Raw genomic sequence first — 16779 nt, 5'->3', positions numbered from 1 at the left:
AGAGGAGCCTGGCAAGCTACAGTCCCTGGGGTCACCAAGAGCCGGACATGACTGAGCAACTGAACATACCTACTATGTGCTGGGTGCTGTTCTCAGTGCTTGAGAACAAAATAGTGCTTAGAACAAAATAATCAGACTCATGGAGCTGACGCTCTAGCAGGGAGAGGGCTAGGATGTCATAACTTCTAACATGTGATCGGTTCCACAAGGAGGAAAACTGACAAAAAGCAGAGTGAACAGGAGGGCAATCAAGAGTGCCAGGGGCAGTGGGTGCCATCATACACAGGGGAGCTGTAAGAGAGGTCAGGGGGTGAGCAAGTGGGTGTCTTGGAAGGGTGCGAACGCCCTGCAGTGGGAGGCTGAGGCACAGCAGAGGGGCCTGCGAGGCCAGCACGGAGTGAGAGAGGAGATGAGGTCAGGAGATGAGCACGTGTGTGAAGGCTGATGGAAGTAATGGGTGACGTGCACCAAGCAGGGAATCAGAGCTGGGGGTACTTGCTATGCAACAAGCACTGTCCAGCTCCCAGATGCCCATTAGTTCATCCGTTTGCACAACCACCCTGAAAGGCTTGTTGCTTGTTCAATACATGCCTGTTTTATACACAAGGAAACTGAGCTTCGGGCAGATTAAGTAATCTGTCCAAAGTCATAAACCTTAGTAATCGGTAGTGGTAGGATTCAAATGCAGAATTCAAACCCAAGCAGCCTAGCTCCAGAGATGGTGCCTTTAAGCCCAGAGCTGACCGCCTCCCCAGCCAAGGGTGTGGATGAGCGTGGTGAAGGAGGAGCATGTGACAGCAGACCAGCCCTCTGGAGAGGGCTAAAAGGAGGAAGAGGAGAAGGAAGCAAGAACTAAGCAGGTCTGTAATGATGGCAGAAGACACGATGCAAAAGAAAAGACTAGTAGAGCAGGCAAGGAACAGAGAGAGCTGGGCACATAGCTGCTCGGGCCAAAGGGCCTGACCACACACACAAGGCAAGTGGGAACTGCAGACACAGTGGGGGCCGTGCACGGGGCCAGCAAGAGACCTGGATGAGTTCATGGCTGTAAATACTCCCTCCACTGAGGGCCTCAAACAGCACTGACGCCTGGTAAAGGTGTCCCTCTTCCTAAAAATTACAGAGCAAGAAGCATGTCGCACAGCATGAACAGTAAACCAAACTCTGAGCGTGAATCGAGACACAAAACTTCACTTTCTACTTTAAATTTGAGTGTTTGAAACAAAAACCCTTTCTGTCTCTACTAGGTGAAAACATAACAGCTAACAGATTTATTTTGCTTGTGGAATAAATATCATATACTACATAGAAACTTTGTGCATATAATCTCATTTCACCATCAAAACACTAGGATAAAGCTGGTTTATCCTCATTTACAAATGAGGAAACTGTAGCTCAGAGGGCCTGGGTCACTCACTAAGGCAGGTGCTTATGGGGATGGAAGTGTGCAGAGGAAGCACTGCCCATCACTGAGCTGACACTGCCCAGGACAGAGTGGGTATAACCACAGCCCACAGCAACCCCTGTGCTCCGGCCTACAGCAGGGCTAGGCTTTATAAGCGGCACAGACACGTGGAAGCCATGCTATTGCAGACCTGGGCTCTTGATCCTCTCTCATTTGAGAAGTCAGGTGTATAGGAATTCTGCGGTCTGTTTCATGTGCCTGGCCACAGGAAGGGGTGCTCTTACGGGAATGTCCATCATGTGGATGAGGGAAGCACAGGCTACTGCAGGCTCTAATTCTACAGACTCAGAAACCCTGGGGATCTGCTCAGCTGGCTGTCTGAGCTTCAGGATAAAAGTCACTGCAAGGGGTTTTGTGGAGAATCTCAACACCCAGAACAGAATCACTTCAGCTCCGTCTGAGTATTCCTCACTATGCACTATACCTCTAAGGGGCTCAGTCATTCAAGAAAAGCCCAGTGGATATTGGTCACGTTTTTGGCCACTCAGCATTTTTTGACACGTTTCCTACAATTTAGAATTCTCCACATTTTTCCCCTCTTAGAGAAGCTCAAACCTGCTCCGCTGTAACTACGGTACAGGTATGTGCCAGAGACACCCACCCAGACTTTGACTCAGGAGCTAGTGACATAAAAAGAGGGGACAGGAAAATCATTTTCTTTGGCTGATACTGAAGGTGAAGCTCCAACACTTTGGCCACCTGATGCGAAGAGCTGACTCATTGGACAAGATCCTGATGATGGAAAAGACTAAAGGAGGAGGAAAAGGGTATAAGAGAGGATGAGATGGTTGGATGGCATCACTGACTTGATGGACATGAGTTTGAGCAAGCTCCAGGAGTTGGTGATGGACAGGAAAGCCTGGCGTGCTGCAGTCCATGGGGTCACAAAGAGTCAGACACGACTGAGCAACTGAACTGAACTGATGTGCTAGAAATGAACAGTCCTTTTAAAAATCCCAGTCCTTCTCAACAAGTTTTCTTCCTCTCTCACCCAACTGCATCCTGCATATTGATACAGGAAAATCCCTAGCCCCTGTAAATGCTCGTGTGCAGTATGCACAAAGAAAAGATGGTAAGGAACAACTAATGGATCAGCTGTAACTGTGCACATGAGGAAAGAAGACAAAGGAATAACAGGAAACAGAAACACAATAAGCTCTGAAAGCAATAATTATATTAACGATTTCCTACCAGCTGGCTTAGAAATCTCAAAGCACTGAAAGAGCTATCTACCATTCAGAAATGTCCTCTTAGTTTGCAAAAATACCACCATTACTTCCTAATGTCCTTGAGGCTCTGCTGAAGAGAATTCATCATGAAAGAGTCTAGAATGAGCAAGACCTACCTTACCTCAGCATGAGGTCCTAGATACTCCTTGCTGGTCAGCCTACATTTCTGTTTATGAGAGAAGATTCAAGATTATGTCTGGGTCACCTTAGAGACATCTTCTAGTCCCCAAAATGCACTTCATCCAACAGACATTTTTTGAGTATCAATTATGTTCTATATATTCTATGCTGGGAGTACAGCAGAGAATAACAGATTATCCCTCTTCTTAAGAAGCCAAAAATCACTTAGAGTTCCAATAGCACTGAATTTGTACTGAATGAAGATCTGGGGCCTTTGCAAGATGAGAGACCTTCAGGTAGAAAGGAAGAAAGCAAATGTACAAATGCCCTGTGTTCCACTGGAAGAAACAGACGAAGACTAAGAGAGGTAAGATAAGGAAGGAGGGAGGGAGGGAGAGAGGGAGGGAGGGAGGGAGGGATGGATAGAAGAGACAGAAATCAGAAGGCATAAGATATGACACACGGAAAAAACGTTCTTGTTAGATCTAAAGTTCTCATGTGGAGATGGGATAAGATATCATGGCCTAATCTGGAATTATAATATTTGAATCCTTGACCACTTCCAAGACTCACAATTGTCCCCTGCTGTTTTTTAAACAATTGACAAGTATCTCTTGAATTTGGAAGAATACCCCTTAGACTTCAATACGCGATCTTCACCTTGACTATCTGACAAAATAGAGGAATTGAAACAGATCCTTCAATTTTAAAATAGCCTAAATGACATACGCTTTGTGACATGGTTTAAAACACTCATCTCTTTCTATTCATCAACTGAAATATCAAAGAATTCTAAAAAGGAGAATCTCAAATGATTACCCATTTCAGTAGACTTTGAGTATGAATCTTCCATAACTCATCCAGAGTCTTGGTCAAAATGATGAGTTACCGACTTCTACTTGGGGGGGACACGGTCCTCCAAGTAAACAAGTTCATACCGTAAGTTGTTGACATGACCCATGGCTCCAGAGGTGGACATGAGACCATAAGTGCACAATCTACATATTCATTCCCGTGGTCACACTATTTAACATCTTAGCACATGATCAGATAGTTCTTGGCATAGGATTTTGGTATAACAACAGGGAACCTAGAATTGCTTAAGCTAGTAGAATATGAATCTGAGGTTCTGGTAGCTTCCACATTGGACAACTTGCCTCAAAAGGCGACCAACAAAAGAAGCAGAGCCAAGATCTAGAGAGACAGAGACTCGCTGAGTGGCACCAAGCATCTGGATCCAGCCATACCTACGGCCAACTACTCTGAGATTTTTCAATAGTGCTAAATAAAACAAAATTCTGTTTCCCCCTGAGTCAGCTTGGTAAGAATCCAGACAGTACGTTTACCGTATGCTACTTCTTATTTCCCGTAACACACAGCCAACTCGGTCATACACACAACCAATCCCCTGCCTAACTTCACCTTGTAGCTAGTATGAACATAAATTGTTATTTTTCAGGTTGCATTGGATTGACTCCATCTCTAAAGTCTTTTAAAAATGCAGTTAACCTCTGTGGTAGTGACCATCACATATCAAATCTCTTAGGTGCTCTAACATGTCAGCTCCCTTTTTGGCCACTAGGATTTCACAGATAGGCAGGTCAACTGCAAATAACAGCTCATCTTCATGCACATCCTTCTAGAGCCAAATAAATGTCAGATTTTCTGAGTTCTGCTTCCCTATCCCCATGGAATATAGATTCCTGGAAAGCTTTCATCATATCTCAGATCAAATGAAGAATGTTAGGTGAAATGCAGAAGAGCCTCAAATCACAAATCATATTCACTGGAGGAAACATAACTCTTCAACACATGATTTCTTTTTTTTTTTCCCTCTCCAAATGAACTTGGAACAATTATCACCTATTCATAAATCTCTAAGTTGGATTTTTAAGTTGTTTTTAATCAATGGCTGGCTGTAATTTTGTGAAAGAGTTTCTCCAATGGCACAAATACTGTTGTGTCCCAGAGGAATTGCAGAGCTAATCAATCAATCTTACAGAACAAGTACTCACTGTGAAAATAATGTCCTCGACCGAACAATGAACTTGAATACATATTCCAAAGCTTTCAGTGTTCTTAGGATTGGTTCACATTGCTCTCCTCTGCTGGAGGTGTCCAAGTAAGTCTTCAGCACCGTCATCAATTTCCTGAATAAGGGATTATATTTTCAAAATACATCTCTTTTCAACCCACAGCATGGTAATTAGTTTGCTTAGTAAATTACAAGGCATTCAATCAAAGGTTAAAGATGGTAGTACAGCCAAGCTCACTCACTTATTTACATCATAAAAATAACTCTGCTTAAAAATATACATTTAATACAGGGAATGAATAAGTATTTCCTGCCCACAAAAAGCCAGCAAAGAAAAAAACCAATAGAAAAAAAATCTTTTCACTGGAAAACCAGCCACAGTGAAGTTGTGAGTGCGGATGGTGGTGGTCATGATGTTCTTTTCAGTTTTTTCTTCCCACAGAAAATGTTCTTTTAATATCATGGAGCTCCTTTGTTTGGGAATTTTGTTTCTTTATTACCAGCAAGGTAGACTTCGAACTACGTGGCCTGCTTTTCCAGGCTCCTTCACCTTTTCCAGCATCATCTCTGACCTCTAGCCCTCAGCCCTCTGTACATAAACAATACTGAGCCACTTGTCATATACACCTTCTTTTCTCCAGCCTTGACTATCACAAATAGTTGTTCAATAAATGATAGCTGACTAACTGAATGAATGAATGAGCAAACACTGCCATGTACTTCTGTCACCATAAAATATTCATACTAACCTATGAGTTTGCGTATTTTTATTTAATCCAAAGAACACAGGCCAGATGGGGTTTTGTCAGAAAATATAGAACTCACACAGTGTGGTGACAAAAAGAAACTACTCAAGCTTCTTGTGCCCTCGCACCCTGGCAGGACAAGCAGAGGGTTCGCAGTTACTTACTTGTAAGCTAGGGTAGCACTGAAATGCTGTTGGATGTAAGCCTCCAGGACAGTGTTGAAATGCTGGAACTTCCGGTCAGCAATGAGACCTATTATGTAGATCTTCAGAAAGAGGCAAGGAGTCAGTGTTTGGGGGCAGACCCAGGACAGGAAGTCATAGTTACACAGTACAACTAAATCCCTATCAAATTCTTTTGCCCAGGAATTAGTTCACTAACGTATCTTTAGTCCTTTACATTATGGTAACATCTCTTCTATAAAGGGTTTCATGAAGGGTTTCATAAGATAAAAGGGTTTCACAGCCAGTCAAGTTTGAGAAATCTCAAGTTATCAACCTTAGACTACTTTCTTTATTGCAGGACTTATCAGAGCCTTCTACATGCTTCTGTGCACTGTGAATCTCCAAGAGAGCTGGGCAAGGTTCAGCACTCCCCTGAGTTCTCAAGTGAGAGTTCTTCAGGAAACATTTCTCCTTCAGGCTAGCTTTATAGGAAGCCCTCTCGGGAAGCAATGGGCTAAGTCACTGTTGTCTCCAAGTTAGTCCTTTAAAAGTGTAAATGCCACTGACACAAAGGGTTGACACATTCATACTTTGTTGGTCACTGACATCTTAATGTGGATGTTTCTTATGTTTATTTTGATATGACACTGAAAAGATGTGAGCTGGGACAGCAAGATCTTCCTGACCCAGGGATTGAACCCAGGTCTCCCACATTGCAGACAGATGCTTTAACCTCTGAGCCACCAGGGAAGCCCAAGAGGAGGCACAGAGCAGTTCAAAAGACGGGAAGAAGACAGATCTGAATGGTGTACCACCTACTGAAAGATGGTCTAGATAGGTAGAGGAGTGTACTGACTGCTAAATTGGAGACAATGAGGAGGAAGAAAGTAAAAGAGTTAGGAAACATTTGGGGTGCTTTACAACCTGACCAAGAATTCTCTCCCAGAATTCATGGACAGCCCAAGTGAATATTCATGATATTCAGCTTCATGTACTTTCAACCAGGGCCAAACCACCATCAACATTTGAACACTCCTATTTTAATCTTTCTGCCCATGCTTTCAAATCAACTCAAAACTAACAAGGGCAACAGGAACTCCTTTGAATGTTACAATGCTTCCAAAAAAATTCATGGAAAAGTCCACGTGGGCCTTAAGTTCTCCATGTTCTCACAGTGAGACACTATGTTAGCACCTAACGTCACAAAACACTGGCTGCTCTCTCTTACCAAAGCATCAAAGACGAGGATGTCATACTCATTACTTTGAGAATGCTCCATCATGATGTTGAAGAGTGCATCCAGAGTGTCCTGGAGAAACTGGGCAAGATAACAGAGGTCTCATAAGATTCAGGTGACACAGAAGTCCCACCTCTCTGTGTTTACCCGAAAGAATGAAGGCACACACCATGTGCCATGTTCAGGAGGTGCGTTCCTCACAAGAGCCAGAAACTGGAGCAAGCCAGTTGTCCATCTTCACCAATAAAAGTGAGCAAACTACTTCTATGTAGAAAGATGACTATAACTCTTGTGAGCATTGTACAGAGTAAGGTAAGTCAAGACACAAAATGTATGTTTATTATCACTCTATTTTTATGAAATTCAGTAACAGGCAAAAACCCATCTGTGATGATGGTGGTAAGCTTGGTAGCTTACTGGTTACCCTTGAATGGGTTACCGACTAAGAAGGGGTAAGGGAGAATCTACTGCAGTGATACAAATGGACTGTATGTTGATCTAGGTGGTGGGTACACAGTTGTGTTGTTGTTGCTATTCAGTCGCTCAGTCGTGTTGGATACATTGCGACCCTGTGGACTGCAGCACGCCAGGCTTCCCTGTCCTTCACCATTACCCAGAGCTTGTTCAAACTCATGGCAATTGAGTCAGTGATGACATCCAACCATCTCATCCTGTCGTCCCCTTCTCCTCCTGCTTTCAATCTTTCCCAGCATCAGAATGTTTTCTAATGATTCAATTCTTCACATCACATGGCGAAAGTATTGTAGCTTCAGCTTCAGCATCAGTCCTTCTAATGAACAGTCAGGATTGATTCCCTTTAGGATTGAGTGGTTGGATCTCCTTGCAGTCCAAGGCACTCTCAAGAGTCCCAACACCACAGTTCAAAAGCATCAATTCTTTGGTGCTCAGCTTTCTTTATAGTCCAACTCTCACATCCATACATGACCACTGGAAAAACCATAGCTTTGACTAGATGGACCTTTGTTGGCAAAGTAATGTCTCTGCTTTTTAATATGCTGTCTAGGTTGGTCATAACTTTTCTTCCAAGGAGCAAGCATCTTTTAATTTCATGGCTACAGTCACCATCTGCAGTGATTTTGGAGTCCCAAAAAATAAAGTCTGTCACTGTTTCCACTGTTTCCCCATCTATTTGCCATGAAATGATGGGACCAGATGCTATGATCTTTGTTTTTTGAATGTTGAGTTTAAATCCAGCTTTTTCACTCTCCTCTTTCACTTTCATCAAGAGGCTCTTTGCTTCTTCTTCACTTTCTGCCATAAGGGTGGTGTCATCTGCATATCTGAGGTTATTGATATTTCTCCTGGCAATGTTGATTCCAGCTTGTGCTTCATCCAGCCAGACATTTCGCATGATGTACTCTATATATAAGTTAAATAAGCAGGGTGACAATGTACAGCCTTGACGTGCTCCTTTCCCGATTTTGAACCAGTCTACTCTTCCATGTCCAGTTTCAACTGTTCTTCTTGACCTGCATACAGGTTTCTCAGGAGGCAGGCAAGATGGTCTGATATTCCCATCTCTTTTCCATAGTTTGAATTTTCCACAGTTTGTTGTGATCCACACAGTCAAAGGTTTTAGCGTAGTCAATGAAGCAGAAATAGTAGAAGTAGTTTTTCTGGAATACTCTTGCTTTTCCATGATCCAGCAGATAGTGGCAATTTGATCTCTGGTTCCTCTGCAGTTATGTACATGTGTAGAAACACACTGAACTGTACTTTTAAGATAAGTGCTCTGTTGTCTTAAGATATGTAGAGTATATGTCAATAACAATTTTTTGATAAAAAGAAAAATAGAATGCAAAGGAAGACAATAGAATACCCTTTGAGATGACTTTTCCAGCTGCCTAAAGGCTTCAGCAATATGTGAACCATGAACTTCCTGATGTTAAAGCTGGTTTTAGAAAAGGCAGAGGAACCAGAGATCAAATTGCCAACATCCGCTGGATCACAGAAAAAGCAAGCGAGTTCCAGAAAAACATCTATTTCTGCTTTATTGACTATGCCAAAGCCTTTGACTGTGGATCACAATAAACTGTGGAAAATTCTGAAAGAGATGGGAATACCAGACCACCTGATCTGCCTCTTGAGAAATTTGTATGCAGGTCAGGAAGCAACAGTTAGAACTGGACATGGAACAACAGACTGGTTCCAAATAGGAAAAGGAGTTCGTCAAGGCTGTATATTGTCACCCTGTTTATTTAACTTATATGCAGAGTACATCATGAGAAACGCTGGACTGGAAGAAACACAAGCTGGAATCAAGATTGCCGGGAGAAATATCAATAACCTCAGATATGCAGATGACACCACCCTTATGGCAGAAAGTGAAGAGGAACTCAAAAGCCTCTTGATGAAAGTGAAGTGGAGAGTGAAAAAGTTGGCTTAAAGCTCAACATTCAGAAAATGAAGATCATGGCATCCGGTCCCACCACTTCATGGGAAATAGATGGGGAAACAGTGGAAACAGTGGCAGACTTTATTTTTCTGGGCTCCAAAATCACTACAGATGGTGACTGCAGCCATGAAATTAAAAGACGCTTACTCCTTGGAAGGAAAGTTATGACCAACCTAGATAGCATATTCAAAAGCAAAGACATTACTTTGCCAACAAAGGTTCGTCTAGTCAAGGCTATGGTTTTTCCAGTGGTCATGTATGGATGTGAGAGTTGGACTGTGAAGAAGGCTGAGCGCCGAAGAATTGATGCTTTTGAACTGTGGTGTTGGAGAAGACTCTTGAGAGTCCCTTGGACTGCAAGGAGATCCAACCAGTCCATTCTGAAGGAGATCAGCCCTGGGATTTCTTTGGAAGGAATGATGCTAAAGCTGAAACTCCAGTACTTTGCGAAGAGTTGACTCACTGGAAAAGGCTCTGATGCTGGGAGGGATTGTGGGCAGGAGGAGAAGGGGACGACAGAGGATGAGATGGCTGGCTGGCATCACTGACTCGATGGACGTGAGTCTGAGTGAACTCCGGGAGTTGGTGAGGGACAGGGAGGCCTGGGGTGCTGCGATTCATGGGGTTGCAAAGAGTCGGACACGACTGAGCGACTGATCTGATCTGATCTGAAAGGTGACAGACCTTGTAAAAGAATGTCTGGAGGAGAATCTCTGCCACTGCTGAACTGGGTAGGTGGGTCAATGGTGTACAATTAAAGCATTGATCTTGAAATTCGACCCTTGCTTCTCCTTCTATGGGCAATTAACTGAAACTTGATAGCTACCTTCCCCCTAGGACATGTGTCAATATTTCCTACAGTCAAAACACAGAGCTACTACATAAAGTCTCGGAGTTTCCAGCTGTACTGAGTTCCTGACAGAAACAAGATCACCAGGAAACACTTTTCCCAACTCATAATGCTGGAAAGAGGGTTGCTTTAATTAGATTTATACTTCAGACACTATATTCTCCACCACCATGTGGACACAATAAAACATCTGACATCTGCATTGTTTTCTGCTTGTTTCACTTAAAATGTGAGCATTGATGTCTTCCTTTTTCTCATGTTTAACACATAACATTCTCAAAGAAGTGGAAACAAGAAGACTTTTTATTTCTAATAGCAACATGTAGATAATACTGAGAGATTACACTACTATAGCAACTTATAACAACAAAAGTAAATATTTACTCCTTGTTTAACCTTGTATGTTTCATATGCTTTAGTTCAATTATTGTACATTATGTGTAAGAGATTTGCTGAGTAATTTTTAAATATTTTTCATCTTGAAAGCTCATTACAACTCTGCCAAATGCGTCATATTGGTAATACTACCACATGAAGTTGGCTAGTGTTCGAGCTGGGATCTATACCAATGTTGATCTATTTCCAGCGACTGAGGACAGCCATGCTTTTCTCCTGCTCAGCATTCAGCGTCACTGAACCACATCATCCCCCAGCTTTATCAATAAAGGCTTCTAATGAGAATTTGGGACACTGTCTCCCATTGTCAGAAGAAAATCTGTCCTGTCTCCCTGAACACTTTATCTCTTCCCCGAAGCCACTCATGACTTAAAGGTCTGTCCCTGGTGGATGAAAACAGGCAAAATGACGTCCCACTTACCTTTACCACTTCTTCTCCATCAACAATCTTCAATTTTTCTAAATTCTCCTGTAACAGTTGTGGTTTCATACGCCACTTAAGCAAACCGAGCAGGCCCACTAAAATAGAGTCCAGACAAGCAGAATTACTATTTACTGGCCTAAACTGTCCACATCAGGACCTCCCCGGGCCTGCCTACACATACACATACACACAAACACATACATACACACACACACACACACACACACACACACACACACACGCAGAGCTCTAAATGGTTCCAGTACCATTCTGGGTGAGCTTTGTGGAGCACACTAGCGTAGAGATGCAGAAGACATCCCGGGAGCTGACAGACAGCCCCCCAACACTGCTGGAGCTTCGACTCAAGGTGGCCCCCTTGTTCTCCACGTGGTGTCGGTAAGAAGGAAGAGTCAGGTAAGAGCTGGCATCCTCCATTTTCTTGCTGTCTCCCTGGAAACAACACCCTAGTTACTTTCCAGCCGAAGGTACACACCCAGTGCTACAGAGTTTGCAAGGCCGGGTTACACAATGTAGGCAGGGAGTCAGAAACAGAGAGAACGTTATCAGAGGAGCGATGCATGTCAGCTGGCAAGGTAGGACTATTTTTCCACAAAGCAGATGAGATGCCAAGGTTACATTAACGGGAAAGGGGTTGAACATTCCCATATTTGAAGGCTCTATAGACTTCATTAATGGCACAGAGGGAATTGAAGATTCCCAAATAGCATATTTTAGTTCATTCTAACTTTCATAAGATCTTAACACAAACAAGCCCACCAGCGGGATAAGGAATCAGATTAAAGAGGGAAAGGCACTGGATTCTGAAAGTGAAGGGATTTAGACCCTGTTCACAAGCCTGTGCTATTGTGAATATATTCCTCTGTCTCTCTGTGTCTCATTTTTCTCTTGATTAAACTGATTATGAAGCATATTGCCTATGCTTCATAGCAAATTCTAGAAAGTCTGAGTGGACTAGGTGGCATAATGCGTACAGAACACTTCGTGCAATGACAGACACATCAGTCCCTCGGCTTGCTGACGTGAATGACCAGAGACAGGCACTGCAGCAGGTGACGGGTACTGAGCCCTGAGTCCGCGCTGGAGGCTGCACAAAGTGCTCGTGATGCTTCGGTGAACATCCCTTAAGCATCGCAGCAGCATTACTGTCACCATCTCCAGCTTACAGAGGAGGAGACCGAGGCCTAAGGAAAGTGACTAAATTGAAAACTGACTGCAAATGGGACTGTAAATCTATTGAGGAAGAATGGCTTTTAAGCCAAGAACTACCTGGACGCATCATAAATGAGAAAACAGAGGATGTACAGAAGAAAAAAAGGAGTATTCTGGAAAAGTCACAGAGACTCAGAGAAGGGTATCGTGTGATGAAGATTTGATGAGGCTGTCTTCGCTGTCCAGACCAGAGAAAAAGGGCAACCCCAGCCTCCAAGGCTGAGAAGGTCAAGGGCAAGAGTGTGATCTTTGTGCTGACCACTTAGCCTTGCCTGTTCCACAGCCACAGCCTTTGCCTCCCTTCCTACAGCCAGGTGCCAGCAGAGGCATGCCACTGTCATGAGTGGGGTTGTGGGGAAGCATGTACGATCAGGAAGACACCCCCCACTTCTCGAGAACAGTGCAAGTCTCACAATGCAGGAAGAACACAGCTGACAGCCACACTCTTCTACACGGCCCTTCTGCATGGGTCATCTTATGGCCATAAATACGACCATCACCGTGTGAAAAAGAAAACATGTCTCAGGAGGACACATGAGATGACTCCAGGTTAATCAACAGCAGGCTCAGAACCCTAAATGCTAATGTGTTTTTCTGTTCACTATAGTGGTGAGTCTCTCAAACATTTCTTGCTGGTCTTCTGCACATCCCACAGGCGTCTCACAGAATCGAAGCCCACTCTGTGTGTGACAGCCTCCCACTTACTGAGTCCCATGCGTCCCTCACTGTCACGTTTATGTGGAATAACTCTTGTGATTCTCACATTCACTCACTGAGGGCTCGCAGATGAGGACATGTAGGCCCAGAGGAGTCCAGACTCTACCAGGTCTCACAGCTGCAGAGCCCTGAGGCGTGTCACTGGGGGTCCTTTCTCTCATTTACCAAGCAATCCTGCCATATTCCCCTCACTTCCTACATGCTCCTCGCTGCAGAGTTAATCTCAGCTCACGGGCTTCCCTGATGGCTCAGCAAGTAAAGAATCTGCTGTGATACAGGAGATGCAGGAGACACTGGTTTGGTCCCTGGGTGGGGAGTATCCCCTGGAAGAGGAAATGGCGACCCACTCCAATATTCTTGCCTGAAAAACCCCATGGACAGAGGAACCTGGCGGGCTACAGTTCATGGGGTCACAAAGAGTCGAACACAGCTGAGCGCAGCACAGAGACATGGTACCTTTAGGACAACCAAGTCGTGGCATCCATCGTGCAGAGTGGTCCCATCTTCCTTCATCAGCTTCACATAGGACATGGCAAAGTTCTTTTCTCCTTTGTCTTTAGCTAAAAATGGCATTTTTGAGGTTAGGAAAGAAAATGATACCTGGGCCACTCACCCACTACCAAAAGGAGTGATCCCACCCCACTCCTTTTAGGGCCGCAGAGATGCCATTTAGTACTCACATTCCAGGGATGACCGATGTCGAAACATGAATCGCAGGTGGATCCTCTGCATGTCTTCAATAGGGACGGCCACCTCAGCAGGCAGAAACCAGAGCTCAGGAGACGATTAGTTAAATGGCCCTCCCCACTGCACCCTGCCCTCCCCCCAAAAAAGGCAGCCTGACCATTTAGCTGAGAGTGCTGTGTGCTGATATATCACCCATTCATCAAGCCTGATGAACTGTAAATAAATTACATAAGAACTAGCAATGAAGAGAAAATAAAGTACCAAATGTAATCCATTTGGCAAATTGCATTCCCAGCCAATGAAAAGGGATCCGTAAATTATAGTGAGGAAAATGAATTTCCCCAAATTGATATAAAAGTCACATAACTTTAGCGCAGGATTTGATGCACTGCAAACTGCACGATGCACATTTCCTTACACACTCCAGGAGCTCAGGCAATTGCAGCAGGGCTTAGCAAATTAACAATGCTCATTAGGGGGCTTGCTGGAAGACTGTCATTTATGTAAATGAATAAAAATGTTTGAATCTGATCATATTTGAGACATCCTAGGGCTCATTCCCATCTTTGGCTAGACACATGTTCAGATGCTTATTCCTCCAAGGACACTGAGCCAAGAGCATCACCCCTCGGTCACCCAGTCTCACTGTCTAGTGAGTGGTCTTTGCTGTATCCTTGATGGAGGTGCTTTTGGCCTGGGTCTGGACTACCCCACCTCTCAAAGCTCCACAGCAATCTCTATATGGTGCATTTCAGGCTTAGCAACCTATGGGAAACCCACTCAGGTTTTCGGTGGGCACTGCTCCAGAGATGAAATTTGAGTATCCCCAAAAATCACTTGCTTATGCATCTCAGAGCAAAAGAACTGAGGGTCACCTGGGAATTCTTTCACTGCATGTTCAATCATCATTACCATTATGTGAGGCACTGGCCAGGCTGACATTAGATAGCGTGCTTGCATCCAAAGAGCCTGCAGCCCACACGGGGCAATACAGAATTATCACGACATGATGAGGGCTCACAAAGAGATGTAACTGGGGCGCAAGAGAGCACAGAGAGAAAGCAGCCTGGTCTAATAGGTCTCTGACCCCAGAGATGGGTAGGTCATTTGAAGAGAATGAGTGCAGGGAGACCCACTGGGAACACGGGAATGCCGGCAACAAGGCAAGAACCACTGAGTCTTGAACAGCTCCCTCCACAAGGGGAGCCGGACCGTGCTTCAGTTTGGGTTCAGAGAGCAGGGTGAGTAAAAACTGCTATTAATCACAAGACAGAGATATCGGAAGCTGTGATCAAGCTTCAGTGTTCACTAAATTAATTCCATACTCTACTTCTAACACAAACTGTTCCCTTCTGCTATAGCCTGACAATCTGGTAATGCAAATATTTGTGGCTAATGCCATTTCCATCTGAGGTACCCTCTCAAGAGGGGATCTTCCAGGCATTAAATAGCTTTTTATAGCTTCACATTTGCTCCCAAGCTCCATCACTCCTCACTGATGAATAGAAGGACACAGCTTGATGGCTGGTGCAGTCTATGAGACCATCTGACAATTCCAAGGCAACCAGGTCCTGACCAGTGAAGGGTGGGCAAGAGAACTAAGGCCCTCACGCACTGGGCCACTTTTTCCAGTGCCTGACACAGCACCAGACACAGAATGGGGTGTTGTTTCAGGCCTTAGGGAGGTTTCTTAGATTCATGTTTGCTATTATTATCATCGTTGTTATTATTATTATTATTACCTTGACTGTTTCCATCCACCGTGGCTGTTTAACTTGATAGTATACAACGGACCGGTACTCGTTCATAGGCTTGTCCCCAGCTCCCACACAAATTGCATTCTGACCCAAGAGAAATGAAAAGAGAGAAAACACTATAGAATTGTCATTTTCTATGCTTGGGCAGTTTTGGGCCAAGGCCAAGGCTGGCCGTAGGGCCTGAGATAACCTTCCTTCTTTAAGCCTTCTGCCAGATATCCTTCTACATTACGGATTTAGCCATGAATGTGCCTGGCCCTAGGAGTGACAGCTGCTTTACTGCAGAGATTCTATTACTTGCATTCTGGCAATCACTGGAGCACAGTAGGTGCTGACATGGCTGTCCCATTGTCCCTGGTAACCAGCCTTGGAGTGGCTGCACACTGCCAGTCTTCTTAATCCTACTCGTTTCCTATATCTGAATTGCACAAAGTTTACAATAGGCTCAGATCAGCCAGGCACCAGCTCATTCCAATGGATTTCTGATGCTCACACATCGAGGTCCCAGCAGAAGCTAGGCAAGGGGCGGGAGATCAACCTTCAGACAGACACATGGGCAGTGGGGGCTAAGGAAGCCCACAGTGAGGGGGCATCTTCCAGACACCAGCGCAGGCTAAGCACTGGGATATGGGCATGAGTCAGACAGGAAAGCTGACAGGAGGGCTCGCAGTGTGGTGCAGGAAATCACTAGGCAACAGGAAGTGGTGACAGATACATGCGTCCAGTTCCTTGGTATCCTTGGGGGCTTGGTTCCAGGGCCCCCTCTTTCCCATTGCTGATTTAAAAAATCTGTAGATGCTCCAGTCTCTTATATAAAATGATGTAGTGCAGATGACCTTCCTTATCTGCAGATGCAGAACCCATAGGTTTAGGTATGGAGAGCTGACTGTGTAATACTATAGAGCACTGAGAAAGGTCGCTTCAGTTCTCCCTAAAGACTCAAAGAATATTTCTTGGAGGTAATGACAGTTGAAGATCTCAAAGAAAGATTCCACATTGGCTTTGAGCAGAAAGGCAGGAAGGATACTCTGAGAGAGTGAGAAAAGAGCAACCAATATAGGGTATTTATTGTTTGCCATAAAAATCACCCTCACAGTAACAAGGAATTATCTTGCAGTAGACTACGTGCGTGGAGAAGGCAATGGCACCCCACTCCAGTACTCTTGCCTGGAAAATCCCGTGGATGGAGGAGCCTGGTGGGCTGCAGTCCATGGGGTCGCAAAGAGTCGGACATGACTGAGTGACTTCACTTTCACTTTTGACTTCTATGCATTGGAGACGGAAATGGCAACCCACTCCAGCGTTC

At 44.4% G+C, this 16779-nt stretch overlaps 1 protein-coding gene across 3 annotated transcripts in view; it reads right to left on the bottom strand.

The window, feature by feature from the left end:
• DOCK2 (dedicator of cytokinesis 2) overlaps nucleotides 1–16779 on the bottom strand; it is a 457833-nt gene that overhangs the window by 367540 nt on the left and 73514 nt on the right. For all 3 annotated transcript variants that reach the window (XM_025270818.3, XM_025270819.3, XM_006075524.4), the window contains exons 15-22: nucleotides 15459–15557; nucleotides 13710–13782; nucleotides 13486–13589; nucleotides 11349–11532; nucleotides 11080–11177; nucleotides 6988–7077; nucleotides 5760–5860; nucleotides 4830–4964 (exon numbers count right to left, since the gene is read on the bottom strand). In XM_025270818.3, coding sequence (XP_025126603.2) covers nucleotides 4830–4964; nucleotides 5760–5860; nucleotides 6988–7077; nucleotides 11080–11177; nucleotides 11349–11532; nucleotides 13486–13589; nucleotides 13710–13782; nucleotides 15459–15557 — 884 coding nt within the window. The remainder of the gene's footprint in view (nucleotides 1–4829; nucleotides 4965–5759; nucleotides 5861–6987; nucleotides 7078–11079; nucleotides 11178–11348; nucleotides 11533–13485; nucleotides 13590–13709; nucleotides 13783–15458; nucleotides 15558–16779) is intronic.

Source organism: Bubalus bubalis, chromosome 19, assembly GCF_019923935.1.
Source record: "Bubalus bubalis isolate 160015118507 breed Murrah chromosome 19, NDDB_SH_1, whole genome shotgun sequence".
Taxonomy (NCBI): domain Eukaryota; kingdom Metazoa; phylum Chordata; class Mammalia; order Artiodactyla; family Bovidae; genus Bubalus; species Bubalus bubalis.
This window is presented reverse-complemented; position numbering and strand designations above follow the sequence as displayed.